Below are 27,570 nucleotides of genomic sequence, written 5' to 3'. Positions count from 1 at the left end.
GCCGCCCAAACCTGCTCTGTCCAACTCTCAGATCCTGTCCATGTTCTCCCCACCACCAGGGGGCGCTCCGTACGCCTCCTCTCCCTGGATGCAACAGGGGATTGTGGGTCCTCAGTGGGCGGGTCCTGTGGATGGGGGCGCAGTGAATCCTTGGCCCACTCTGCTCAATCACATGACAACATTCCTATCAGCAGCGCCCCCTTCTGGACCTGTGATGACATTACACTGTCAATTGAACGGCCCACCCACCCAGCCAGTCCCGCCCACTATGCCAGTCCCGCCCACTATGCCAGTCCCGCCCACCACGCCTGCCTTGCCTTCCCCAAACACGCCCCCACACGGACCGTACCTGCTGCTGTGAGCGCTGCTGTGTTTAATCCAGGCTAAAAATGTTCTGTTTCGCGGCACTTTTGATTTGATCTGCAAGTTACTATTTTAAATACAGTTTAAATTAATTAAATGTACTTTTAATTTTGTTTTGTGATTTATGTTACATTGAGATTTGAATGTGTTTTTATGTTCAGCTCTTTGAGTTAGTTGTGTATGAACTGTACTCTACAAACTAATTTTGATAAATTGCTTGATAAATGATCTGCAAGAAAAAATAAATGTGCTGGAGTTAAATCATGCCACGGATCCGAGATCCTAAAATGATTAAAATATGATGATAAAATAAATTATTCGATGGACTCCATCAATTTATCTGTGATGACCAAACAGCAAAATACATTAAAAGAAATTGTATCTGAAATAACAATGTTGGAAATACAGTGTGAAATGAAGAGACTAAAGAACAAGACTCTGGGGAGTGATGGGTTCACTCAGAGTGATATAAAGCTCTAAAATAAATACTTATCCCCTTACTTTGACAACTTTAATTGGGCACTTAAAAAAAAAACTCCTAGTTAGAAAGAATCCATCATATGTATAATCCCTAGAGAAAGGAAGGACCTCAATAGTAGAGACTAACGTATATACACCTCAATTATGTCCAAAAGAATGGAACAAACTCCTTGATATAGCTTGTCTTCAAATAATTGTAACAATTATTGGGGTTCTTAAAAATGGTCCAATATGAAGAATTAAAATCAATGGTCACCGAAAGTGGGGGCCACCATCAGCTCCTCATCAAGAAGGACCAGCAGAGGATGTACTTCCTGCAGCAGCTGAGGAAAGACAAGCTGACAGTGGAGATGATGGTGCAGTTCTACACGACCATCACTGAGTCCATCCTCACCTCCTCCATCACCTCCTCCTTCACCGTGTGGTACGCTGGAGCCACAGCCAGGGACAAACAGAGACTACAGCGCCCTCTGCTGAGAAGGTGATCGGCTGCAGACTTCCATGCTGCATTCTGCAGGACCTGTACGTCTCCAGGACTCTGGGACAAGCAGGTCAGATCACAGCCGACCCTTCTCACCCTGGACATGGACTGTTTGAGCCACTCCCCTCAGGCAGGAGGCCACTCCCCTCAGGCAGGAGGATCAGAACCTCCCACCATAAGAACAGTTTCCTTCCCTCCGCTGTTGGACTCATGAACACTTCTGAAACACTGTCAATTTAACCATAATTTAATCACTCTCTGTTCACTTTCTGCACTACATCTGTAAACTCAACTGTAAATTTGTGTACATATTAAGTCTATTGCCGGTGCAGAGAGATCTGGGCGGCAGTCGACGGCAGGGGCCTCGGCGACCAGATCTCCAGACACAGAGACTAACTCTGGGGACATGGAATGTCACCTCGCTGGGGGGGAAAGAGCCTGAGCTTGTGCGGGAGGTTGAGCGATACCGACTAGATAGAGCCTCACCTCCACGCACAGTTTGGGCTCTGGAACCATCTCCTCGAGAGGGGCTGGACGCTCCACTTCTCTGGTGTTGTCCGCGGGGAGAGGCGGGGCTGGTGTGGGTGGGGCTGGTGTAGGCTTGCTTATAGCCCCTCAGCTCAGCCGCCACGTGTTGGAGTTCACCCCAGTGAACAAGAGGGTCGCGTCCCTACGCCTTCGGGTGGGGGACAGATCTCTCACTGTTGTGGCGGCCTACGGGCCGAACAGCAGTGCAGAGTACCCGGCCTTCTTGGAGTCCTTGGGAGGAGTACTGGACAGTGCACCGACCGGGGACTCCGTTGTTCTACTGGGGGACTTCAACGCCCACGTGGGCAATGACAGTGACACCTGTGGAGGGGTGATCGGGAAGAACGGCTTCCCCGATCTGAACCCGAGCGGTGTTCAGTTATTGGACTTCTGTGCTAGCCACAGATTGTCCATAACGAACACCATGTTCAAGGACAAGGGTGTCCATCAGTGCACATGGCACAAGGATCAATGATCGACTTTGTTGTCGTGTCATCTGACCTCCGGCCGCGTGTCTTGGACACTCGGGTGAAGAGAGGGGCAGAGTTGTCAACCGATCACCACCTGGTGGTGAGTTGGATCCGCTGGCGGAGGAGGAAGCCGGACAGACTTGGCAGACCCAAGCGCATTGTGAGGGTCTGTTGGGAACGTCTAGTGGAGCCCTCTGTCAGTAGGGTATTCAACTTGCACCTCCGGGAGAGCTTCTCCCATGTCCCGGGGGAGGTTGGGGACATTGAGTCCGAGTGGACCATGTTCTCCGCCTCCATTGTTGATGCGGCTGCTCGGAGCTGTGGTCGCAAGGTCTCCGGTGCCTGTCGTGGCGGCAAACCCCGAACCCGGTGGTGGACACCGGAAGTAAGGGATGCCGTCAGACTGAAGAAGGAGGCCTATCAGGCCACTCTGGCTTGTGGGTCTCCGGAGGTCATCGACAGGTATCGGCAGGCCAAGCGAGCCGCGGCACGTGCTGTCGCAGAGGCAAAAACCCGGGCCTGGGAGGAGTTCGGGGAGGCCATGGAGGAGGACTATCGGTTGGCACCAAAGAAATTCTGGCAAATCGTCCGGCGCCTCAGGAGGGGGAGGCAGTGCCTCACCAACACCGGTGCGGGTGGAGGCCTGCTGACCTCGCTTTGAGGATCTCCTTAATCCCTCAGTCACGTCTTCCGAAGAGGAAGTAGAGACCGGGGACTCAGAGGCTGGCTCATCCATCACCCAAGCTGAAGTCACTGAGGTTGTTCGCAAACTCCTCGGTGGCAGGGCTCCGGGGGTGGATGAGATCCGCTAGAGAGACTATGTCTCTCGGCTAGCCTGGGAACGCCTCGGGATCCCCCCGGAGGAGTTAGAGGAAGTGTCTGGGGAGAGGAAGTCTGGGAGTCCCTGCTCAGACTGCTGCCCCCGCGACCCGGCCCCGGATAAAGCGGCAGAAAATGGATGGATGGATGGATTAAGTCTATTTTTTTTTTCAATTATTTTTTTTATCTTGTAGCTTATTGTTATTTTCATCCCATAGTAGATTTAAATTGTTTGTCTTTTTGACTTATTCATTGTTTTATGTTGCACTGAATCACCAAGACAAGTTCCTGTTTGTGAATTCTCTTCATTGACAATGGCAATAAACCCTTTCTGATTCTGACTTGACAAACCCTCTCACTCTGGAAAGAGGTGAGAAAGGGTTGTGCTTGGTCCCCCCTCCTGTTTGCTTTGTACTGGGAACCATTGCTCCAATAAGACAATCACAAACAATTCATTGTGTTGCAATTAATGGGATGGAAGATAATATTGCCTGCTACACAGACAATTATTGGTCATATTTGACTAAATCAGAAATGTCCACACCTAATGTGATTTTTTTTCAAATGTTAGAGAAAAAATATACGGCTCTTATTTTTTTCTCCATAAAATAAGACCTTGAAGAATTGAATCTTATTCAATATTTAAGTCTAGGGATTGGAACTAATACAATTGATGTTTTACCCAGATTTCTCAATCTATTCCAGACTCGTCACATTTCTATCCCCAACCAGCTCTTTGATGAGTGGAATAAAACATCTCTAGATTTATATGGTACATTAAAAAACCTTGTATCTGATTCAAAAAGGTGGTTTACCTTGAAAAAGCATAAACATCCATAGCAGCCAATGATGCAGAGGTATTCTTTGCAGCATTATTATGCATGAAGATGACTTTGTTATGGAAAGCACAGTTCTTCTTTTTGCAACATGGAAAAAAGAAACTCCACATACTTTACAGAGGTCATTTTCATACCTTCAGGGACTCCAAACTCGTGATTCTGGCCCAAAACATGACTCCTCCTTGTTGACATGGCAGCCTTGTTGGGACATGGTGACCATCCACCACTCCATCCATCTGGACCATCCAGGGTTGCACTCTGGAGCTTTTTCTGCTTGTGAGCATTGGTTAAGGGCTGAATAGAAGGTGAATATAACTGAGAGCCTCTGGAGAATTCTACACCTTGATGTTCGTGGCACCAGGAGCTTCAAATACCAGTTTGCTTTTTTGTAATGGCATTTTAGCAGCTGCTCTCTTAATCTCATGTATTTGTCTGACAGAAACTTTCCTCATTGTGTCTTTGTCTTTTGTTGAATTCGTGCGTGCTCTGAATTAGCAACAAATCTCTTAAATAGTATGATGATCACGTTTTCATGAAATATCTAAGGTACCTCGGACCTTGTTCATTCAAATTCACACTTTTTCAAGCACTACAGAGATCTTTTTTCTTTCCCATATTACTTAAAAATGGTGGTCTGCTTAATAATGTGGAACGTTCTTAGTAGTTTTTCCTTTAATTGTACTGATCTGGCAAACTAATTGGCACAGGAGTCTGTGGTTGATTTCGCTGACCCAAAGAGCCCTGACACACAATACCATCCATGAGTTTCACTGGGAAAAAAACTAAAAACTTTGACACTTGAACACAATTTGTATAATAATTTGGAACACAATGAAGTATCATTGCGCATAGAAAATCTGCTCTGCACACAAAAGACCCGTCGGCCCCGCCCAACCCGTCGGCCCCGTCAAACCCTGCCTTAGCTGTGTCGGCCCTGACTAGGGACCTGTGGCCCACGGGTCAAATGCTGCAGGATCAGGTGGATTTGCGTGTCAGTGCGCGTGGTGTATGCATGACCAGTCTCGGCGTTCCGGACGAGATTGTGACCGACCAGGGAACCACCTTCACCTCCAGACTCCTGCAGCTCTTCCACCGGCAGCTGGGGATAACACCAATCAAGACCACCTTGTAACATCCTCAGATGGATAGCTTGGGGAGCGCTTCAACCAAACCCTGAAGAAGATGCTGCAGAAATTCGTGGCTGATACAGGAAGAGACTGGAACCAGTGGTTGCCCTACCTACTCTTCACCTACTGGGAGGTTCCTCAAGCATCGACTGGTTTCTCCCCGTTTGAGCTGCTGTATGGCTGTAATGTCCTGTCACTGTCACTGTGGTGCAGCCCAGTGGCCTGACCAGCCATTCCCAACACGTTTTGACAGAATGTGGGCGGGGCTGGCGGGTCAAGCAAGCAGCCCAGTGGTCATCGTAGTGAAAAAGGCCTCTCTCCGTATCTGCATTGACTTTAGGAAGCTCAACGCAATGTTTGAGTTTGATGCATTCCCAATGCCCCGGATCAATGATATGCTGTAGAAGATTGGCCGAGGCAGGTTCATCACTACCCTTGATTTCTGCAAGGGTTACTGGCAGGTGCCCCTGGAAGAAGCCCCCTGCCGGCCTCTTCCAGTTCATGGTGATTCCCTTCGGTCTCCATGGAGCCCCAGCCACCTTCCAGAGGCTGATGGACAGTGTCCTGTGGGGGTGTGAAGACTGTGGCGCTGCCTTCCTGGATGATCATCTTCAGTGACACCTGGAGCAGCCAGATCCAGCTGACACTGAATCCTTCCAATGGGCCAAGGAAGAGGCAAAATACCAAGGCTACTGGTCCTGGAGAAGAATGACCCGTCCTTTACTTGAGTCACATGAGACAAGATAAGATAAGATAATCCTTTATTGTCCCACATGGGGAAATTTCATTGGTGCAACGCAGGAAGATACAGAGGTAGATACAGAAGAAAAGAACAGATCACTTATAGGAAGTCTGAAAAACACTTTCAGTAGAAGATCTATGAACAAAAACTCCCATAGACAAATAAATAAATACATAAATACCATTGCATGTGATCACGACAGTAATTGCACATGAATATGTGTCACAACGGCACATGGATTGCACATGAATTTCACAGTAATTGCACATGAATCACAACAGTAATTGAACATATGACAGAATTGCACATCAGTATTAGGTTAAGTCAGTATTGCGAGTGTTCAGGACTAACAGTGTTTGTTATAAAGTCTGACAGCAGCAGGAAGGAAAGACCAGGTCCTCTACGGTAGAGAAGGAGGGCCTGGCCATCAAGTGGACCCTAGAGAGCTTGAGATACCACCTGCTCGGGCGGGTGTTCGACTTGGAGGCGAACCATCGCGCTCTGACCTGGATGAACTCCATGAAAGACCAGAACAGTCGTCTCACCCGCAGGTACCTCGCGAGCTGGCAAGAGCAACGTTGTGGCAGATTAGCTCTGACAGACGTTAGAAAATGGAAAAAAATTACATCTGCAACTAATTTTAAACTGGACAATTTTGATCAATTCTAATTCGACCCAATATATCGGACTCTAACGTGATGTGCCTTGTTTGATTGGTTATGTTAATTGTTAATACATTTGAATATTTCTTTAACATTTTAAATACAAATTAAAAAAGAAAATATGAATTATTTGTAAATCACTTGTCTTCTGATCAAGGTCATTCTGTGCTGAAGAGGCCAATGCATTTTATTATTCAACATAAGTAAAATATTAATTTGGTAAACATTTAATGAACATTTTTAGGTTAATGTGTGTATAATGTATTGTGGACACGTATCTTGGCCCTTGTAATCATTTGCTTAAAGGCTTATAACAACTCAAAATTTAAATATGTCCCCTTAAATCCTGTTTTTTGAGATGATTCAAATTCAAAATCTTCAATTTATTTCTGTAAAACCCAAAATCACAACAGCAGTTCCCTCTTCTGGATTGGCCCGTGCATGAACTGGTGATGAATAAAGTCTGGTTTCCACTTCCTGCTGCCGCTCGCACATCGACACACATCAGTTTGTCTGCTCCTCACGCTGACCTGGGACACTGCTAACCACTCTGCCAACATGGTAAGAATCACATTTAAAGCTGTTATGAAGGAGTAAAAGGATCGAAGACTTTTGGATTGATTTTGTTGAGATTATAAATAAGCAAGAGAAGGTACTTATAAATATGTAAATGTTTTCCTCGTGTGTGTTTGTCTTGAGTAGAAGTTACAGTCGCAAAAATTGAATCAAATTGTGTGGAAATGTGTACAAACTCCTACAGTAATTCTCTCCACTTTGTCATAAACCCTCAGGGACATTACTCGACCCCTAACCCTAGGAGGGAGTGAACGTGTGAATGAACAGATGAGACGCTGTAGATGTTTAGTGGGATTCTGGAGGAACTTTCAACATTCTGTGTTCAATTATTAACTATGAAAACAGTGGAAAATCATGGATACACATTTCAAATATGATCATCTTCTGACCAAAACCCACGTGAAGATCATTCTACACAGTTGTTATATTCTTTCCCATATGCAATTTTTATCATGAGATATTGTCTGTTATGTAATGTTTAATTCTTCATAAATATAGTCATCTTGTCGCCATAAGAGGAACTCAAAATCATGTTATACCCTGTGACATGGAGTGCTCTGTGTTCTAATCTTTTTAGCTTTCACTCCATATTTAAAAATAGCAACAGTTTTATGGGAATAATATGAGGCATTTGCATAGGACCTTTACTTTTTTCCAAAATATTTTGAAGAGTAATTCTAAATGATTTGATCCTTTTCAGCCGTTGAGTGCAGCATGAATAGAAGCTCTATATTTGTATCACATCCCGAGGTTAATGTTTGACTCTGGACACAAACACAAACACAGGATTATCTGACCAGGGAAAGTTTGACCACAAAAAAAGTATTGTCCACATTATCAAAATAGAATGATCAACACGTTTTTCATTTATAAATGTTTTTGGAAAGTTGTACTTTGACTTGAATGTACCATGTTTTGCTGGATGTCTCTTTACTCTTCCCTCGCTCTGTGCTGAGTTCTTTGTTACTTTACTCGTCTGCTCTGCTTCACCTGCACAAACGGCTCTGCTCTGGGGGGAAACCCGCACGCTCTGATTGGCTGATACTAAAGTAAAGCTGATGGTAAAAGGTGGAGGCGGTTGGAGAGGGTGGTCACCATGGTTACGGTGCAGGAGGTTGAGGTATGTGGTCAGATGGGCTTCCTGTAACACATCTAGAACAGAGTCTGCACTTCTGAGACTCAGAACGACTGACTTCAACTCTGCCTCTGTTTGTGTGTCATGTGACTGAAATAGACACGCTGTGGATTTGATGATTGGACAAATGATTATAATTATTACATTTTTGATTTTGTTTTGACATGTTTGGCACAAGTTTGTGCATCAGCAGTTTCCTCTTTATTGACACATGTCAGAGCACATGTCAGAGCACATGTCGGATCACATGTCGGATCACATGTCAGATCACATGTCCGGATCACATGTCGGATCACATGTCAGATCACATGTCGGATCACATGTCGGATCACATGTCCAGATCACATGTCAGATCACATGACAGATCACATGTCGGATCACATGTCCAGATCACATGTCAGATCACATTTCAGATCACATGTCAGATCACATGTCGGCTCACATGTCAGATCACAGGTTAGGTTAGATCACATGTCGGATCACATGTCAGATCACATGTCCAGATCACATGTCGATCACAGGTCAGATCACATGTCAGATCACATGTCAGATCACAGGTCAGATCACATGACAGATCACATGTCAGATCACATGTCAGATCACATGTCAGATCACATGTCGGATCACAGGTCAGATCACAGGTCAGATCACATGTCAGATCACATATCAGATCACATATCAGATCACATGTCAGATCACATTTCAGATCACATGTCGGATCACATGTCAGATCACATGTCGGATCACAGGTCAGATCACATGTCGGATCACATGTCAGATCACATGTCAGATCAAATGTCGGATCACATGTCAGATCACATATCAGATCACATGTCAGATCACATGTCGGATCACAGGTCAGATCACATGTCGGATCACAGGTCAGATCACATGTCGGATCACATGTCGGATCACATGTCCAGATCACATGTCAGATCACATGACAGATCACATGTCGGCTCACATGTCCAGATCACATGTCAGATCACATGACAGATCACATGTCAGATCACATGTCGGCTCACATGTCCAGATCACATGTCAGATCACATGACAGATCACATGTCAGATCACATGTCGGATCACATGTCAGATCACATGTCAAGATCACATGTCGGATCACATGTCGGATCACATGTCCAGATCACATGTCAGATCACATGACAGATCACATGTCGGATCACATGTCAGATCACAAGTTAGGTTAGATCACATGTCGGATCACATGTCAGATCACATGTCCAGATCACATGTCCAGATCACATGTCGGATCACATGTCGGATCACATGTCGGATCACAGGTCAGATCACATGTCAGATCACATATCAGATCACATGTCGGATCACAGGTCAGATCACATGACGGATCACAGGTCAGATCACATGTCAGATCACATGTCAGATCACATATCAGATCACATGTCAGATCACATGTCAGATCACATGTCGGATCACATGTCCAGATCACATGTCAGATCACATGACAGATCACATGTCAGATCACATGTCGGCTCACATGTCCAGATCACATGTCAGATCACATGACAGATCACATGTCAGATCACATGTCGGATCACATGTCAGATCACATGTCAAGATCACATGTCGGATCACATGTCGGATCACATGTCCAGATCACATGTCAGATCACATGACAGATCACATGTCGGATCACATGTCAGATCACAAGTTAGGTTAGATCACATGTCGGATCACATGTCAGATCACATGTCCAGATCACATGTCCAGATCACATGTCGGATCACATGTCGGATCACATGTCGGATCACAGGTCAGATCACATGTCAGATCACATATCAGATCACATGTCGGATCACAGGTCAGATCACATGACGGATCACAGGTCAGATCACATGTCAGATCACATGTCAGATCACATATCAGATCACATGTCAGATCACATGTCAGATCACATGTCGGATCACATGTCAGATCACATGTCAGATCACATGTCAGATCACATGTCGGATCACATGTCAGATCACATGTCAGATCACATGTCAGATCACAGGTCAGATCACATGTCGGATCACATGTCAGATCACATATCAGATCACATGTCAGATCACATGTCAGATCACATGTCAGATCACATGTCGGATCACATGTCAGATCGCATGTCGGATCACATGTCGGATCACAGGTCAGATCACATGTCGGATCACATATCAGATCAAATGTCAGATCACATGTCCAGATCACATGTCCGATCACATGTCAGATCACATATCAGATCACATGTCAGATCACATGACAGATCACATGTCAGATCACATGTCAGATCACATGTCGGATCACAGGTCAGATCACAGGTCAGATCACAGGTCAGATCACAGGTCAGATCACATATCAGATCACATTTCAGATCACATGTCAGATCACATGTCAGATCACAGGTCAGATCACATGTCGGATCACATGTCAGATCACATATCAGATCACATGTCAGATCACATGTCAGATCACATGTCAGATCACATGTCGGATCACATGTCAGATCACATGTCAGATCACATGTCGGATCACATGTCAGATCACATGTCAGATCACATGTCAGATCACAGGTCAGATCACATGTCGGATCACATGTCAGATCACATATCAGATCACATGTCAGATCACATGTCAGATCACATGTCAGATCACATGTCGGATCACATGTCAGATCGCATGTCGGATCACATGTCGGATCACAGGTCAGATCACATGTCGGATCACATATCAGATCAAATGTCAGATCACATGTCCAGATCACATGTCCGATCACATGTCAGATCACATATCAGATCACATGTCAGATCACATGACAGATCACATGTCAGATCACATGTCAGATCACATGTCGGATCACAGGTCAGATCACAGGTCAGATCACAGGTCAGATCACAGGTCAGATCACATATCAGATCACATTTCAGATCACATGTCGGATCACATGTCGGATCACAGGTCAGATCACATGTCGGATCACATGTCGGATCACATGTCGGATCAAATGTCGGATCACATTTCAGATCACATATCAGATCACGTGTCGGATCACATGTCGGATCACATGTCAGATCACATGACGGATCACAGGTCAGATCACATGTCAGATCACATATCAGATCACATGTCGGATCACATGTCAGATCACATGTCGGATCACATGTCAGATCACATATCAGATCACATGTCCAGATCACAGGTCAGATCACATGTCAGATCACATGTCAGATCAAAATAAATAAATATTAAAAACTAAATATTGTATTTTAGGCACAAAGGTGGAATTAGAATCAGAGTCAGAAAACAAACGGGAATTTGTCTCAATGTTATTATAAAATAATAATAGCAACATCTATAAAATCAAATATGTCATACATAAATTATAAATGTACTAATAAAATAAGGTAAACAATAAACTCGGTATGTCACAGATATTAACAGATGGTCAGAAATAGTGCGTGAATATTGGTTGAATAATTGTCAGGTGAATAGAAGTGTTCATGAGTCCAACTGCAGATTGGTCCAACCTGATTGGTCAGTTATTAGGCCCGAGCGCCACAAGCTGGCGAGAGGCCTATTAATCTCGTAAGGCCGTGCGAAGCACGGCTGCGAAAGTGCGCACGTAGTGCGCACGAAATCGAGCGCGAAGCGCTCGCCCACTTCCAAACACTCACTAACGCACTCCTCCACTCATGCACGCCCCGTGCATACTAATTAGTAGTAGGAAAATGGAACATTACCGTTGTAAACGGGCGAAGCCCGTGCAAAAGTGCGCACTAAACGAGCACTTTACATTGAGATACATACATACATTCATCCCCATATAAAGCACTCATTTGCGCGAAGTACCTCACGAATACGTTCCCCATCTCTTGCATGTTCCGTGCATATAAGCATGTAATGCAAAAATTGAACATTATTACTGTATAGAGGGCCAAAGACACAAAGTGGGCGGAGCCCACTCAAAATTAACGAAAGTACCCGTCAGTGACCAGGGACCCACACCATGAGGTAGGAAAGCGCAAGCGCTTTCCGAAAATGTATAGTTTATGATATTTGAAAAATGGGAAACATTGTTTTCGCATCGGAATATTTAGGCCCGAGCCCCAGCAGGGCGGAGGGCCTATTGCTCCCGCAACGCTGCCGAAGGCAGCGTTGCAACTGTCTTACCAAACATGCGGGCGCAGCCCGCATGTTTGGTGCCCCGTCGCCCCTGGCAAGTACAGTGAACTAGCCCATGCCGAAGGCATGGATCATGCATACTTACTCCTGCTATGACAGAAATAGTCAACAGCTGTTGACAACAGCAGCGCGAAGCGCTGCATTCCTTCAAAAACCCTCCTGGCATCGTCCCGTATGCGAGAATCCATGCCGCAGGCATGGGCCATGCTTGTATCTGCTCAAATCAATGGAAGTCTATGGGGAGTGGGCGGGGCATCCCGACGGAATAGGGAGTGACGAGCGCATAAGCGCTCGTAATGATGATTCCACCCCATGGCGGCATCGGGAAGGCTTAGAGCTTTCAAACGATGTATAATTTGTTGTTATAGTGAAAACGGCTATATTGTTTTTGCTAAAAATATTATTATTTTTATTTTTCTTGTTCTTCTGCTTTTTGATCTCTAATTTGACCCCCTGAACATGCTCAAAAACTCACCAAACTTTGCCCAAAATTCAGAATCGGCGAAAAATTTGATTTTTTCTGGGCCATTTTTTTTTTCGTTAAAAAATGGCGCGACAGCGCCACCGACAAAAGTCAAAATACATTGCGCCTATGGGAGACGCCCCGAGGTCAATTTTGGCGTAAAGCTACGAAATTCGGGACACGCATTCCTCTCGTGAGGACGAACAAAAACAATCATTGTGGCCACGCCCCCAGACTTACCCTATGGCCGCCATCTTCCTTTGAAAATGAAAATACGCTGTGTTAGTCATTTTGTTCACGTCAAACTTTGACGAACTCCTCCTAGGGCGTTTTGCCCACCGACTTCAAAATCGGCGTACGTCCTCTGGACAAGTGGGGCATCTAAAGTTATTCAATTTTTTGAGATACCTTTAACGGTCTGTGTGCGGCGCAGCCGCAAAGTTGGACAACTTATTTTGGAATATTGCAGGTCTAAAAATTGCTCCCATTTGATCAAAACCAGTCCGATTAGGACCAAATTTGAATCAGTTGTTAAACTTTCTAGTTTGGACCAGTTTAGGCTGACAAAATTGAAATGGCCGCGATAGCGCCCCCTACAGAGTGACCTTTAAATTAACATTGAAGGTCAAAAATTTGTTTTACCAAAATTGTCTAAACTTTACCCAAAATTCTATTTTGCCGTCCCGATCACAAAAGCCAATCACAAAAATGCCTAAATTTTTACGGCGTAGTCGTAGCGATGACAGAAACCTCCCATGTTATCCCTATGGGAAAACCGCAAAATCTCTCAAATTACCACATTTTTATGTTTTACTCTTCAACGAACTCCTCCTAGTGCGTTTTGCCCACCAACCTCAAAATCGGTGTACGTCCTCTAGACAAGTGGTGCATCTAAAGTTATCCAAATTTTAAGGATAACTTTTACGGTCTCTGTGCGACGGAGCCGCAAACGTTTCCCAGAATTCTGACTATTTGGCCTTCAGAGTGGCCTATAAACAATAGAGTTTTTCCAAATGACATGACATTTTGCACTAAATTCTAATTTGACATCCTGATCATAAAAGTATGAGAGCCAAAGTCATATTTTGTACGGCGTAACCGTAGCGTTGACAGAAACATCCCATGTTATCCTTATGGGAAAATCGTAGAATCGCTCAAATCACCACATTTTTACACTTCACACTTTAACAAACTCCTCCTAGGGCGATTGTCCGATCAAGCTCATATTTGGGGAAAATCATCTACACAAGCGGGCCATCAAAACTTATCCATATTTTGATTCTAAGTGCTACGGTCTCTGTGTGGCGGACCCGCAAATATATGTCAGAAATGGGAAAACAGCGAAATCTCCAAAATGACCACATTTTCACGCTTCAAACTTTAACAAACTCCTCCTAGGGCGATTGTCCGATCAAGCTCATATTTGGGGAAATCATCTACACAAATGGGGCATCAAAAGTTATCCATATTTTGATTTTAAGTGCTACGGTCTCTGTGCCGTGGAGCTGCAAATATACTGTCACAAATGGGAAAAACGCCAAATCCTTGAAATGTTCACATTTATGCTTCACACTTTAATGAACTCCTCTGTGGGCAATAGCTCGATCAAGCTCATATTTGGGAAAAATAATCTACACAAGCGGAGCATCAAAAGTTATCCATATTTTTATTCCAAGTGTCACAGTCTCTGTGCGCTGGAGCTGCACATTTGACCGACATTTGTGTTCATTTGCACTGGTTAAGCACAGCATTGTACATGTCCAATGTGTCGCTGTCTTAGTTCTTAGACAATTGCGTCAGCGCCATCTCTGTAAAATGCAGAGAGCAGAGTCGGAAGGCCGGCGGCCCGCGAGGGCCGTTGGATGCCGCTTGCGGCTTTAATCTTCTTTCTTCTTTCTTTCTTTCTTTTCGGGACCAACCCCCCTATTTTTCACCCAGTGAACATTGACGAAAAGTCACAAAAATTTGCACACCTCTAAGAATCGTGCCTCTCTACATTCTGGCTATTTCCCTTTTCAAAAATAAAAAATTGGCGCGTCAGCGCCCCCAAATGTACCAAAAATGCATTGAGAGATAGGAAATGACCCCAAAAAAATCTGATCGTAGAATCATGAAATTTGGCGCGGAGGTAGATGGTGACAAGAGAAGTAAAAAATATTATTACGGCAACGCCGTCCGCCCAACCAAATGTCGGCCATATTGCTTCAAAAATGGCTAAGCATGACTCGGGAGTTTTTCCAAACGTCGTACTTTTACGAACTCCTCCCAGGGCGTTGGCCCTAAAAAGCTGAAATTTGGTGAAAATGCTACTGAGGAGTGGGACATCAAAGGTTATTCAAATTACATTGATACCTGTCACGGTCTCTGAGCGGCGAAGCCGCAAACTGTAGCTAGAATTTCAGAAATCTCCCAAATTTAACATTTCTGCCGTTTGCGCAGATAAAGTCCGAATTGCGTCAAATTAGAATCAGTTGTTAAACTCTTTGCCCTAAACCTACTTGAGGTGAAATAAATTAATTTGGCGCCACAGCGCCCCCTACAGATTTTATATGGAGGTTAAATGTTTAGTTTTGCGAAATTACATGAAATTTGACACACAACTAGTCAATGAGACCCATGTCATAATTGTTATGGCGTTGCCGTAGCGATGACCAAAACCTCCCATGTTATTCCAATGGGGAAATCACCAGAACATGTTTACACCTTAGACTTTCACGAACTCCTCCCAGGACGTAAGCCCTATTAACCTGAAATTTGGTGAGACTCATCTTCAGGAGTGGACCATCAAAAGATATCCACATTTTTATTCAAAGAGTCACGGTGTCTGCCGCACATTTTGCCAAGAATTCAAAATAAAATTGCTTTTTGATGGTAAAACAAAGGGGAGAAGATGTGACAGCGTCACAGATTCAGCAGTAGGTGTACTAAAAGGACAATTGGGGCGCGTTAGCGCCCCCTCCTCTTGCGGCGTGGTGAGGGCCGATCATTGCCGCTTGCGGCTATATTCTTCTTCTTCTTCTTCTTCTTCTCGGGACCAACCCCCCTATTTTTCACCCAGTGAACATTGACGAAAAGTCACAAAAATTTGCACACCTCTAAAAATCGTGCCTCTCTACATTCTGGCTATTTCCCTTTTCTAAAATAAAAAAAATTGGCGCGTCAGCGCCCCCAAATGTACCAAAAATGCATTGAGAGATGGGAAATGACCCAAAAAAAATCTGATCGTAGAATCATGAAATTTGGCGCAGAGGTAGATGGTGACAAGAGAAGTAAAAAATATTATTACGGCAACGCCGTCCGCCCAACCAAATGTCGGCCATATTGCTTCAAAAATGGCTAAACATGATTTTGGAGTTTTTCCAAACGTCGTACTTTTACGAACTCCTCCCAGGGCGTTGGCCCTAAAAAGCTGAAATTTGGTGAAAATGCTACTGAGGAGTGGGACATCAAAAGTTATCCAAATTACATTGATACCTGTCACGGTCTCTGTGCGGCGAAGCCGCAAACTGTAGCTAGCATTTCAGAAATCTCCCATATTTAAAATTTCTGCCGTTTGCGCAGATAAAGTCCGAATTGCGTCAAATTAGAATCAGTTGTTAAACTCTTTGCCCTAAACCCACTTGAAGTGAAATAAATTCATTTGGCGCCACAGCGCCCCCTACAGATTTTATATGGAGGTTAAATGTTTAGTTTTGCGAAATTATATGAAATTTGACACACAACTCAATTTTAGCATCCCCATCAAAAAAGTCAATGAGAGCCATGTCATAATTGTTATGGCGTTGCCGTAACGATGACCGAAACCTTCCATGTTATTCCAATGGGGAAATCGCCAGAACATGTTTACACTTTATACTTTCACAAACTCCTCTTAGGGCGTTAGCCCTATTAACCTGAAATTTGGTGAGACTCATCTTCAGGGGTGGACCATCAAAAGTGATCCACATTTTTATTCAAAGAGTCACGGTGTCTGTGCGGCAAAGCCGCACATTGTGCCAAGAATTCAAAATAAAATTGCTTTTTGATGGTAAAACAAAGGGGAGAAGATGTGACAGCGTCACAGATTCAGCAGTAGGCGCAATAAAAGGACAATTGGGGCGCGTTAGCGCCCCCTCCTCTTGCGGCGTGGCGGCGGCGTGGCGAGGGCCGATCATTGCCGCTTGCGGCTATATTTATTATTATATTCATAACTTGATTTATGAACAAAATGGCTAAATAAAACTATTTGGATCATGTTGAGCTGTTAAACATGAACATTTTAAGGGCAAAATGACTCACAGCAGCAGCTACAGAGAAAGAGGCTCTGTTTTTCCAATCAAAGTGAATGGGAATCAGAACCTGGTGAAACCACAGCCTACTTCCTGTTTAGCACACAGCGGCTAACGCGCTAGCTCTTTTATTTTGGAAAACAAAACAAAAACAGACTGGCTGAGGAGACGGCGGGCTGGCAAGCTGGGGTCCTCAGTCGGACGGTTTAAGGACCTAAGCACAAGAATAATATATAAACTAAAGATGTTTCCATCAAAAAGGTCGTTCTAGTCTTTCCTGGCAAAAGCAGCAGTTTAATGTTTGACACAGAAGCACCTGCAGTAACAGTGACGTTAGTGAAGATTTTATTGGCCGGGTGATAATGGGTCACTCAGGTGTGAAGAGCCAGCCACTGTCCCTGTCCCTGTCCCTGACCTTGACCCTGTCCCTGACCCTGACCCTGACCCTGTCCCTGTCCCTGTCCCTGTCCCTGTCCCTGACCCTGTCCCTGACCCTGTCCCTGTCCTTGACCCTGACCCTGTCCCTGACCCTGACCCTGTCCCTGACTCTGTCCCTGATCACTGTCTCAGAAGAAGCAGAAGCAGAAGGGGAAGGAAGAACCAAATCCAAAACACAGATTCCCAACATAAGTCTTTCTAAAGGTCAAAGGGCGTCCCCAGAATGAGATCGTTTCAGTTGTTTCTATATTTAATTTGTATCAAGACAGAACCATTTTTTCAGGAAAGTGCATCAAATTTAGACATTTCTGGTTTGGAGGAGGCAATTTTATGTTATGTCCGATTGTAAATGTTTTTTAAGAGGAAAAACAGAGCAATCGTCTTTGGGAAATAAGGACAAAAGTGAGACTAAACAGACACAGGAGACAAATTCAGGATTACAGAGCTGTTATCTTCATTCTAAAGCCACAAACCTCTTTTATACGATTTCAAAGAAGAGCCAAGGAGGCTAGAGTAGATTGAGAATGACTCTTGGATGAGGTCAAAATGTCAACAGTGATTACAGATGATTACAACTGAATCTTTTTCTACAACAAAAGGTTTATTCCAAAAACATGCATTGAACCTAAAATCTGATGGTGTCAAATAGTTTTAAACATGCACCTGCCTAATGAAGGGCCCCGATCTCCGTCTACACACAAATACTTCACATACTCATTCACCCAAGTTTGAGTTATCCTGGTCAGAGGATCCTCTCCCCTCCGACCCTCAGAAACAGTCCATTTAGAATCTCTGCGATAAGTGTAGCTCTGACTCTGAGATTCTTCTCTGCTGTTTTGAAGCTCATAAATCATCATCAGACGCTGTGACTTTCTGCTGTCTCATCACCATCAGCACAACTGCTGCTGACACCAGGAGCAAACAGTTGTGCTCGGCTCAAATGCCATGAGCCATGGTTAAATGACCACAGGCGTGTGCTCAGGCGAATGCAGAGGTGCTGAGAGGAAAAAGAACTTTCTCAGAGCATTTTAAAAGACTGAGCATTTATCAGAAAGCTGTAGGCTGTGCTGAAGCTGGGAACATGTTAAATCTGACATCCACAAACAGTCACAAACCTCAAGTGTTTTCAGTACATCTTGAATTAGGGCCTCATCTTCACTTGTACAGCTGTAGACCTCTGTTGGCCTTGATCGTACTGTGTCTGATGTTGTTTCTCAGCTAAAACCTAGTTGTACACTTGATTGTGTTCCCTCCAAACTTCTGAAAGATGTCTTTGATTTTATTGGTCCTTATTTATGGAATTATGAACACTTCTTTGAACACAGGCTGAGTGCCAAGTGCTTTTAAACATACTATTGTAGCTTAAAAATCCCAACTTGGATTGTGAGGTTTTATCTAACAATAGGCTTCTAAGCTTCCCTTTTTGTCCAAAGTGTTAGAGACATTGGTTTATACACAAATTCAAACCCATTTGGAGGAAAATTGTCTCTTGAAAAATATTCAGTCTGGCTTTAGAATGCATCTCAGAACTGGAACTGCACGTTTAAGAGTTTTAATGATCTTATTTTAACTCTGGCTCCACCAATATTTTATTGCTTTTGGATTTAACTGCAGCGTTTGATACTGTGGATCAGCAAGTTTAGATTTCCCGTCTGGAGAACTATGTTGGCATCAAAGGCGTGGCCCTAAAATGCTTCAGGTCCTTCTCTGTTCGATTAGGCCCTCAATGTTCAGACATGGCCCAACTTAGTTATGGTTCCATTTTAGGCCCTTTACTGTGTTCTTCTGCCCCTGGGGTCCTTTTTAAAAGACACATTTCTTTTCATGGTTTTGCAGATGATGTGCTGGTTTACCCTGAACACAAGCCCAGAGAGTTATAAAAGCCTCTGAAGCTGTCTCAGGGATGGCTCTCAACTTTTTGAAGTTAAACGATTCAAAGACAGAAAATGTGGTGGTGTTTGTTGATCTAGTAAATGCTAAAACCGTCTGGGGCTGAGTTCCTTCTGCCCCCAACGACCAGAAATGTGGCTGTTGTGTTTTATTGCTCTTAAGTTGTTGGATCTTCCTTTCATCAGCTGCACATTAAGGTGAAAGAATGACTCCATCGTCTGACCTGGAACGTGTCATTCATGTTTTTATAACTAACCTGCTGCTTAGACTGTAACTCTCCAGGTCAGACCAGGCTCTGTCCACTGTCCAGAATGTGACCACTCGCTCGCTCACAGGGACCAGACAATATCATCACATTTCTCCTGTCAGTTTTAGGGTTGATTTTAAGATATTGTTGATGGTTTTTAAATGTTTGCATGGGCTGGTTTCTCCTCATCTTTCAGAGCTTTTGTCTGTCCACGTTCCTAGAAGAGCAAAGAGATCAGCAGATCTCACGACCTTTCGATGTTCCGAGGTCACGGTTCAAAACCAGAGGGGGCTTCGCTTTTGCAGTAGGTTTGCACAGGCTTTAAACACAAGATGAGCAGAACATTTAATAGCATTTTTTTTTTTTACCTTTTTGTTTTTAGTTTTTTTTTTACATGCCTTTGGGCCAAATGTGCTTTATAAATAAAACTTGACTTACCTGGAAGTACCTGCTTAGAGTCATGACCTGCAGACCCATAGTCTAGGCATCTCCTGGTCCCCATGGTAACTGTCAGTCATACGCTGAGAAAATAGGTCACTCCACCGCGTGGGACCTATTTTCTCACACAGACACACAAAAACAGGATTGTGACAATTTACCAACAGGTAATATTCAGGTATGATAAGAGTGATCTTAATAGGATATTTAACCGGCCTGTTTTCTGCCAATGGTTTCTCTTAAACTGTCGAGTAGTGGCTCCACCCACTGGCAGCAGGAGGACTTACACTTATAACACTTTGAAATAATCAGAACCAAATGTAATTTTGTTTATCATAAATATTTCCTTTGTTAGTTCTAAAACATGAGCTGCATAGTAAAAGTACTCAAGGCATATTTAAAATAACAAAAGAAAAATATAGCCGCAAGCGGCAATGATCGGCCCTCGCCACGCCGCCGCCACGCCGCAAGAGGAGGGGGCGCTAACGCGCCCCAATTGTCCTTTTATTGCGCCTACTGCTGAATCTGTGACGCTGTCACATCTTCTCCCCTTTGTTTTACCATCAAAAAGCAATTTTATTTTGAATTCTTGGCACAATGTGCAGCTTTGCCGCACAGACACCGTGACTCTTTGAATAAAAATGTGGATCACTTTTGATGGTCCACCCCTGAAGATGAGTCTCACCAAATTTCAGGTTAATAGGGCTAACGCCCTAAGAGGAGTTTGTGAAAGTATAAAGTGTAAACATGTTCTGGCGATTTCCCCATTGGAATAACATGGAAGGTTTCGGTCATCGTTACGGCAACGCCATAACAATTATGACATGGCTCTCATTGACTTTTTTGATGGGGATGCTAAAATTGAGTTGTATGTCAAATTTCATATAATTTCGCAAAACTAAACATTTAACCTCCATATAAAATCTGTAGGGGGCGCTGTGGCGCCAAATGAATTTATTTCACTTCAAGTGGGTTTAGGGCAAAGAGTTTAACAACTGATTCTAATTTGACGCAATTCGGACTTTATCTGCGCAAACGGCAGAAATTTTAAATATGGGAGATTTCTGAAATGCTAGCTACAGTTTGCGGCTTCGCCGCACAGAGACCGTGACAGGTATCAATGTAATTTGGATAACTTTTGATGTCCCACTCCTCAGTAGCATTTTCACCAAATTTCAGCTTTTTAGGGCCAACGCCCTGGGAGGAGTTCGTAAAAGTACGACGTTTGGAAAAACTCCAAAATCATGTTTAGCCATTTTTGAAGCAATATGGCCGACATTTGGTTGGGCGGACGGCGTTGCCGTAATAATATTTTTTACTTCTCTTGTCACCATCTACCTCTGCGCCAAATTTCATGATTCTACGATCAGATTTTTTTTGGGTCATTTCCCATCTCTCAATGCATTTTTGGTACATTTGGGGGCGCTGACGCGCCAATTTTTTTTATTTTAGAAAAGGGAAATAGCCAGAATGTAGAGAGGCACGATTTTTAGAGGTGTGCAAATTTTTGTGACTTTTCGTCAATGTTCACTGGGTGAAAAATAGGGGGGTTGGTCCCGAGAAGAAGAAGAAGAAGAAGTAATATAGCCGCAAGCGGCAATGATCGGCCCTCGCCACGCCGCCGCCACACCGCCGCCACGCCGCAAGAGGAGGGGGCGCTGACGCGCCCCAATTGTCCTTTTATTACGCCTACTGCTGAATCTGTGATGCTGTCACATCTTCTCCCCTTTGTTTTACCATCAAAAAGCAATTTTATTTTGAATTCTTGGCAAAATGTGCGGCTTTGCCGCACAGACACCGTGACTCTTTGAATGAAAATGTGGATAACTTTTGATGGTCCTGAAGATGAGTCTCACCAAATTTCAGGTTAATATGTCTAACGCCCTGGGAGGAGTTTGTGAAAGTCTAAAGTGTAAACATGTTCTGGCGATTTCCCCATTGGAATAACATGAAAGGTTTCGGTCATCGTTACGGCAACGCCATAACAATTATGACATGGGTCTCACTGACTTTTTTGATGGGGATGCCAAAATTGAGTTGTGTGTCAAATTTCATATAATTTCGCAAAACTAAACATTTAACCTCCATATAAAATCTGTAGGGGGCGCTGTGGCGCCAAATGAATTTATTTCACTTCAAGTAGGTTTAGGGCAAAGAGTTTAACAACTGATTCTAATTTGACGCGATTCGGACTTTATCTGCGCAAACGGCAGAAATTTTAAATATGGGAGATTTCTGAAATTCTAGCTACAGTTTGCGGCTTCGCCGCACAGAGACCGTGAGAGGTATCAATGTAATTTGGATAACTTTTGATGTCCCACTCCTCAGTAGCATTTTCACCAAATTTCAGCTTTTTAGGGCCAACGCCCTGGGAGGAGTTCGTAAAAGTACGACGTTTGGAAAAACTCCGAAGTCATGTTTAGCCATTTTTGAAGCAATATGGCCGACATTTGGTTGGGCGGACGGCGTTGCCGTAATAATATTTTTTACTTCTCTTGTCACCATCTACCTCGGCGCCAAATTTCATGATTCTACAATCAGATTTTTTTTGGGTCATTTCCCATCTCTCAATGCATTTTTGGTACATTTGGGGGCGCTGACGCGCCAATTTTTTTTATTTTAGAAAAGGGAAATAGCCAGAATGTAGAGAGGCACGATTTTTAGAGGTGTGAACATTTTTGTGACTTTTCGTCAATGTTCACTGGGTGAAAAATAGGGGGGTTGGTCCCGAGAAGAAGAAAGAAGAAAGAATTAAAGCCGCAAGCGGCATCCAACGGCCCTCGCGGGCCGCCGGCCTTCCGACTCTGCGCTTTCGACTTGATAAAGATGGCGCCCTTATTGTGTGTTGAATAAAAAAAGAACTTGACAGACGGCGACACATTGGACATGGCCAATCCAGTGCAAATGAACACAAGTGTCAGTCAAATTTGCTGCGCCGCCGCACAGAGACCGTAGCACTTGGAATAAAAATATGGATAACTTTTGATGCCGCGCTTGTGTAGATGATTTTTCCCAAAGTAAAGCTTGATCGAGCTATTGCCCACGGAGGAGTTTGTTAAAGTGTGAAGCGTAAATGTGAACATTTCAAGGATTTGGCGTTTTTCCCATTTGTGACAGTATATTTGCAGCTCCACGGCACAGAGACCGTACCACTTAAAATCAAAATATGGATAACTTTTGATGCCCCGTTTGTGTAGATGATTTTCCCCAAATATGAGCTTGATCGGACAATCGGCCTAGGAGGAGTTTGTTAAAGTGTGAAGCGTAAAAATGTGGTGATTTGAGCGATTCTACGATTTTCCCATAAGGATAACATGGGATGTTTCTGTCAACGCTACGGTTACGCCGTACAAAATATGACTTTGGCTCTCATACTTTTATGATCAGGATGGCAAATTAGAATTTTGTTCAAAATATCATATCATTTGGAAAAACTCTATTGTTTATAGGCCACTCTGAAGGCCAAATAGTCAGAATTCTGGGAAACGTTTGCGGCTCCGTCGCACAAAGACCGTAAAAGTTATCCTTAAAATTTGGATAACTTTAGATACACCACTTGTCTAGAGGACGTACACCGATTTTGAGGTTGGTGGGCAAAACGCACTAGGAGGACTTCGTTAAAGTGTAAAACATAAAAATGTGGTAATTTGAGAGATTTTGTGGTTTTCCCATAGGGATAACATGGGAGGTTTCTGTCATCGCTACGACTACGGCGTAAAAATTTTGGCATTTTTGTGATTGGCTTTTGTGATCGGGACGGCAAAATAGAATTTTGGGTAAAGTTTAGACAATTTTGGTAAAACTAATTTTTGACCTTCAATGTTAATTTAAAGGTCACTCTGTAGGGGGCGCTATCACTGCCATTTCAATTTTGTCAGCCTAAACTGGTCCAAACTAGAAAGTTTAACAAATGATTCAAATTTGGTCCTAATCGGACTGGTTTTGATCAAATGGGAGCAATTTTTAGACCTGCAATATTCCAAAATAAGTTGTCCAACTTTGCGGCTGCGCCGCACACAGACCGTAAAAGGTATCTCAAAAAATTGAATAACTTTAGATGCCCCACTTGTCCAGAGGACGTACGCCGATTTTGAAGTCGGTGGGCAAAACGCCCTAGGAGGAGTTCGTCAAAGTTTGACGTAAACAAAATGGCTAACTCAGCTTGTTTTCATTTTCAAAGGAAGATGGCGGCCATAGGGTAAGTTTGGGGGCGTGGCCACAATGATTTTTTTTGTTTATCCTCACGAGAGGAATGCGTGTCCCGAATTTCGTAGCTTTACGCCAAAGTTGACCTCGGGGCGTCTCCCATAGGCGCAATGTATTTTGACTTTTGTCGGTGGCGCTGTCGCGCCATTTTTTAACGAAAAAAAAAATGGCCCAGAAAAAATCAAATTTTTCGCCGATTCTGAATTTTGGGCAAAGTTTGGTGAGTTTTTGAGCATGTTCAGGGGGTCAAATTAGAGATCAAAGCGCTGAAGAAGAACAAGAAAAATAATAATAATAATAATAATATTTTTAGCAAAAACAATATAGCCGTTTTTTCTATAACAACAAATTATACATCGTTTGAAAGCTCTAAGCCTTCCCCATGCCGCCATGGGGTGGAATCATCATTACGAGCGCTTACGCGCTCGTCACTCCCTATTTCGTCGGGATGCCCCGCCCACTCCCCATAGACTTCCATTGATTTGAGCAGAAACAAGCATGGCCCATGCCTGCGGCATGGATTCTCGCGTACGGGACGATGCCAGGAGGGTTTTTGGAGGAATGCAGCGCTTCGCGCTGCTGTTGTCAACAATTTGTGAATGGGCTACGCCCATTCACAAATTGTTGACTATTTCTGTCATAGCAGGAGTAAGTATGCATGATCCATGCCTTCGGCATGTGCTAGTTCACTGTACTTGCCAGGGGCGACGGGGCACCAAACATGCGGGCTGCGCCCGCATGTTTGGTCAGACAGTTGCAACGCTGCCTTCGGCAGCGTTGCGGGAGCAATAGGCCCTCCGCCCTGCTGGGGCTCGGGCCTAATAATATTTTTAGCAAAAACAATATAGCCGTTTCCACTATAACAACAAATTATACATCGTTTGAAAGCTCTAAGCCTTCCCCATGCCGCCACGGGGTGGAATCATCATTACGAGCGCTTACGCGCTCGTCACTCCCCATTCCGTCGGGATGCCCCGCCCACTCCCCATAGACTTCCATTGATTTGAGCAGATACAAGCATGGCCCATGCCTGCGGCATGGATTCTCGCGTACAGGACGATGCCAGGAGGGTTTTTGGAGGAATGCAGCGCTTCGCGCTGCTGTTGTCAACAATTTGTGAATGGGCTACGCCCATTCACAAATTGTTGACTATTTCTGTCATAGCAGGAGTAAGTATGCATGATCCATGCCTTCGGCATGGGCTAGTTCACTGTACTTGCCAGGGGCGACGGGGTACCAAACATGCGGGCTGCGCCCGCATGTTTGGTCAGACAGTTGCAACGCTGCCTTCGGCAGCGTTGCGGGAGCAATAGGCCCTCCCCCTGCTGGGGCTCGGGCCTAATAATATTCCGATGCGAAAACAATGTTTCCCATTTTTCAAATATCATAAACTATACATTTTCGGAAAGCGCTCGCGCTTTCCTACCTCATGGTGTGGGTCCCTGGTCACTGACGGGTACTTTCGTTAATTTTGAGTGGGCTCCGCCCACTTTGTGTTTTTGGCCCTCTATACAGTAATAATGTTCAATTTTTGCATTACATGCTTATATGCACGGAACATGCAAGAGATGGGGAACGTATTCGTGAGCTACTTAGGGCAAATGAGTGCTTTATATGGGGATGACGACCGCTTCGCGGTCGTCATCCCAATGTAAAGTGCTCGTTTAGTGCGCACTTTTGCACGGGCTTCGCCCGTTTACAACGGTAATGTTCCATTTTCCTACTATTAATTAGTATGCATGGGCCGTGCGTGAGTGAAGGAGTGCGTTAGTGAGTGTTTGGAAGTGGGCGAGCGCTTCGCGCTCGATTTCGTGCGCACTACGTGCGCACTTTCGCAGCCGTGCTTCGCACGGCCTTACGAGATTAATAGGCCTCTCGCCAGCTTGTGGCGCTCGGGCCTAATAATGTGTAATATGTAACTTGTACAGTTTGTTTAGCATCTTCATAACCAAATCATGTTTCATGCAATAAAGACAAAACAAATTTATCACACAGAAACCATCTCTTCAAAACGACATTAAAGTCTTATATTGGGACATTACTTAAACTCACGGACCTGATGGATCCAGAGCCTTTTGTACAATCAAGCATCAGAAATCTTGGAGTTTTTTAGGCAAATCTTTGTCTTTGGATGGTCACTGTGGTCATGTGGTCATGTGGTCACTGTGGTCATGTGGTCATGTGGTCATGTGGTCACTGTGGTCATGTGGTCATGTGGCCACTGTGGTCACTGTCATGTGGTCACTGTGGTCATGTGGTCATGTGGTCACTGTGGTCATGTGGTCATGTGGTCACTGTGGTCATGTGGTCATGTGGCCACTGTGGTCACTGTCATGTGGTCACTGTGGTCATGTGGTCACTGTGGTCACTGTGGTCACTGTGGTCATGTGGTCACTGTGGTCACTGTCATGTGGTCACTGTGGTCATGTGGTCACTGTGGTCATGTGGTCATGTGGTCACTGTGTCATGTGGTCACTGTGGTCATGTGGTCACTGTGGTCATGTGGGCATGTGGTCATGTGGTCATGTGGTCACTGTGGTCATGTGGTCATGTGGTCATGTGGTCACTGTGGTCATGTGGTCATGTGGTCACTGTGTCATGTGGTCACTGTGGTCATGTGGTCACTGTGGTCATGTGGTCATGTGGGCATGTGGTCACTGTGGTTACTGTGGTCACTGTGGTCACTGTGGTCATGTGGTCACTGTGGTCATGTGGTCATGTGGTCACTGTGGTCATGTGGTCATGTGGTCACTGTGGTCACTGTCGTCATGTGGTCACTGTGGTCATGTGGTCACTGTGGTCATGTGGTCATGTGGTCACTGTGTCATGTGGTCACTGTGGTCATGTGGTCATGTGGTCACTGTGGTCATGTGGTCACTGTGGTCACTGTCATGTGGTCACTGTGGTCATGTGGTCACTGTGGTTACTGTGGTCACTGTGTCATGTGGTCACTGTGGTCATGTGGTCACTGTGGTCACTGTCATGTGGTCACTGTGGTCACTGTGTCATGTGGTCACTGTGGTCACTATCATGTGGTCACTGTGTCATGTGGTCATGTGGTCACTGTCATGTGGTCACTGTGGTCATGTGGTCACTGTGGTCACTGTGTCATGTGGTCACTGTGGTCATGTGGTGTAGTGGCAAAAATCTCTAGTTAAGACAAAGAAGCAAGTTGTCTCGTTTCAAAAGTAAACTGTTTAATCT

The 27,570-nt window shown here is 44.4% G+C and overlaps 2 protein-coding genes across 2 annotated transcripts in view; both read left to right on the top strand.

Moving 5' to 3' along the window:
• The window catches only part of LOC140354342 (uncharacterized), a 14,244-nt gene extending 9,132 nt beyond the window's left edge, over positions 1 to 5,112 (top strand). The window contains exons 9-10 of the mRNA XM_072439313.1: positions 1 to 357; positions 4,833 to 5,112. The exon at positions 1 to 357 is cut by the window's left edge and continues 7 nt beyond it. Coding sequence (XP_072295414.1) covers positions 1 to 357; positions 4,833 to 5,112 — 637 coding nt within the window. The remainder of the gene's footprint in view (positions 358 to 4,832) is intronic.
• A 3,071-nt stretch (positions 5,113 to 8,183) lies between these two features.
• Positions 8,184 to 27,570, top strand: part of LOC140354341 (FYN-binding protein 1) — a 54,275-nt gene continuing 34,888 nt past the window's right edge. Inside the window, exon 1 of the mRNA XM_072439312.1 lies at positions 8,184 to 8,207. Within this exon, the coding sequence (XP_072295413.1) occupies positions 8,184 to 8,207 (24 nt within the window). The remainder of the gene's footprint in view (positions 8,208 to 27,570) is intronic.

Source organism: Eucyclogobius newberryi, unplaced genomic scaffold (assembly GCF_026437365.1).
Source record: "Eucyclogobius newberryi isolate DKJ021-1_F unplaced genomic scaffold, fEucNew1.0.hap1 SCAF_9, whole genome shotgun sequence".
In the NCBI taxonomy this organism is placed as follows: domain Eukaryota; kingdom Metazoa; phylum Chordata; class Actinopteri; order Gobiiformes; family Gobiidae; genus Eucyclogobius; species Eucyclogobius newberryi.
Note: the sequence above shows the minus strand (reverse complement) of the source record. Positions and strands in the feature narration are given on the sequence as shown.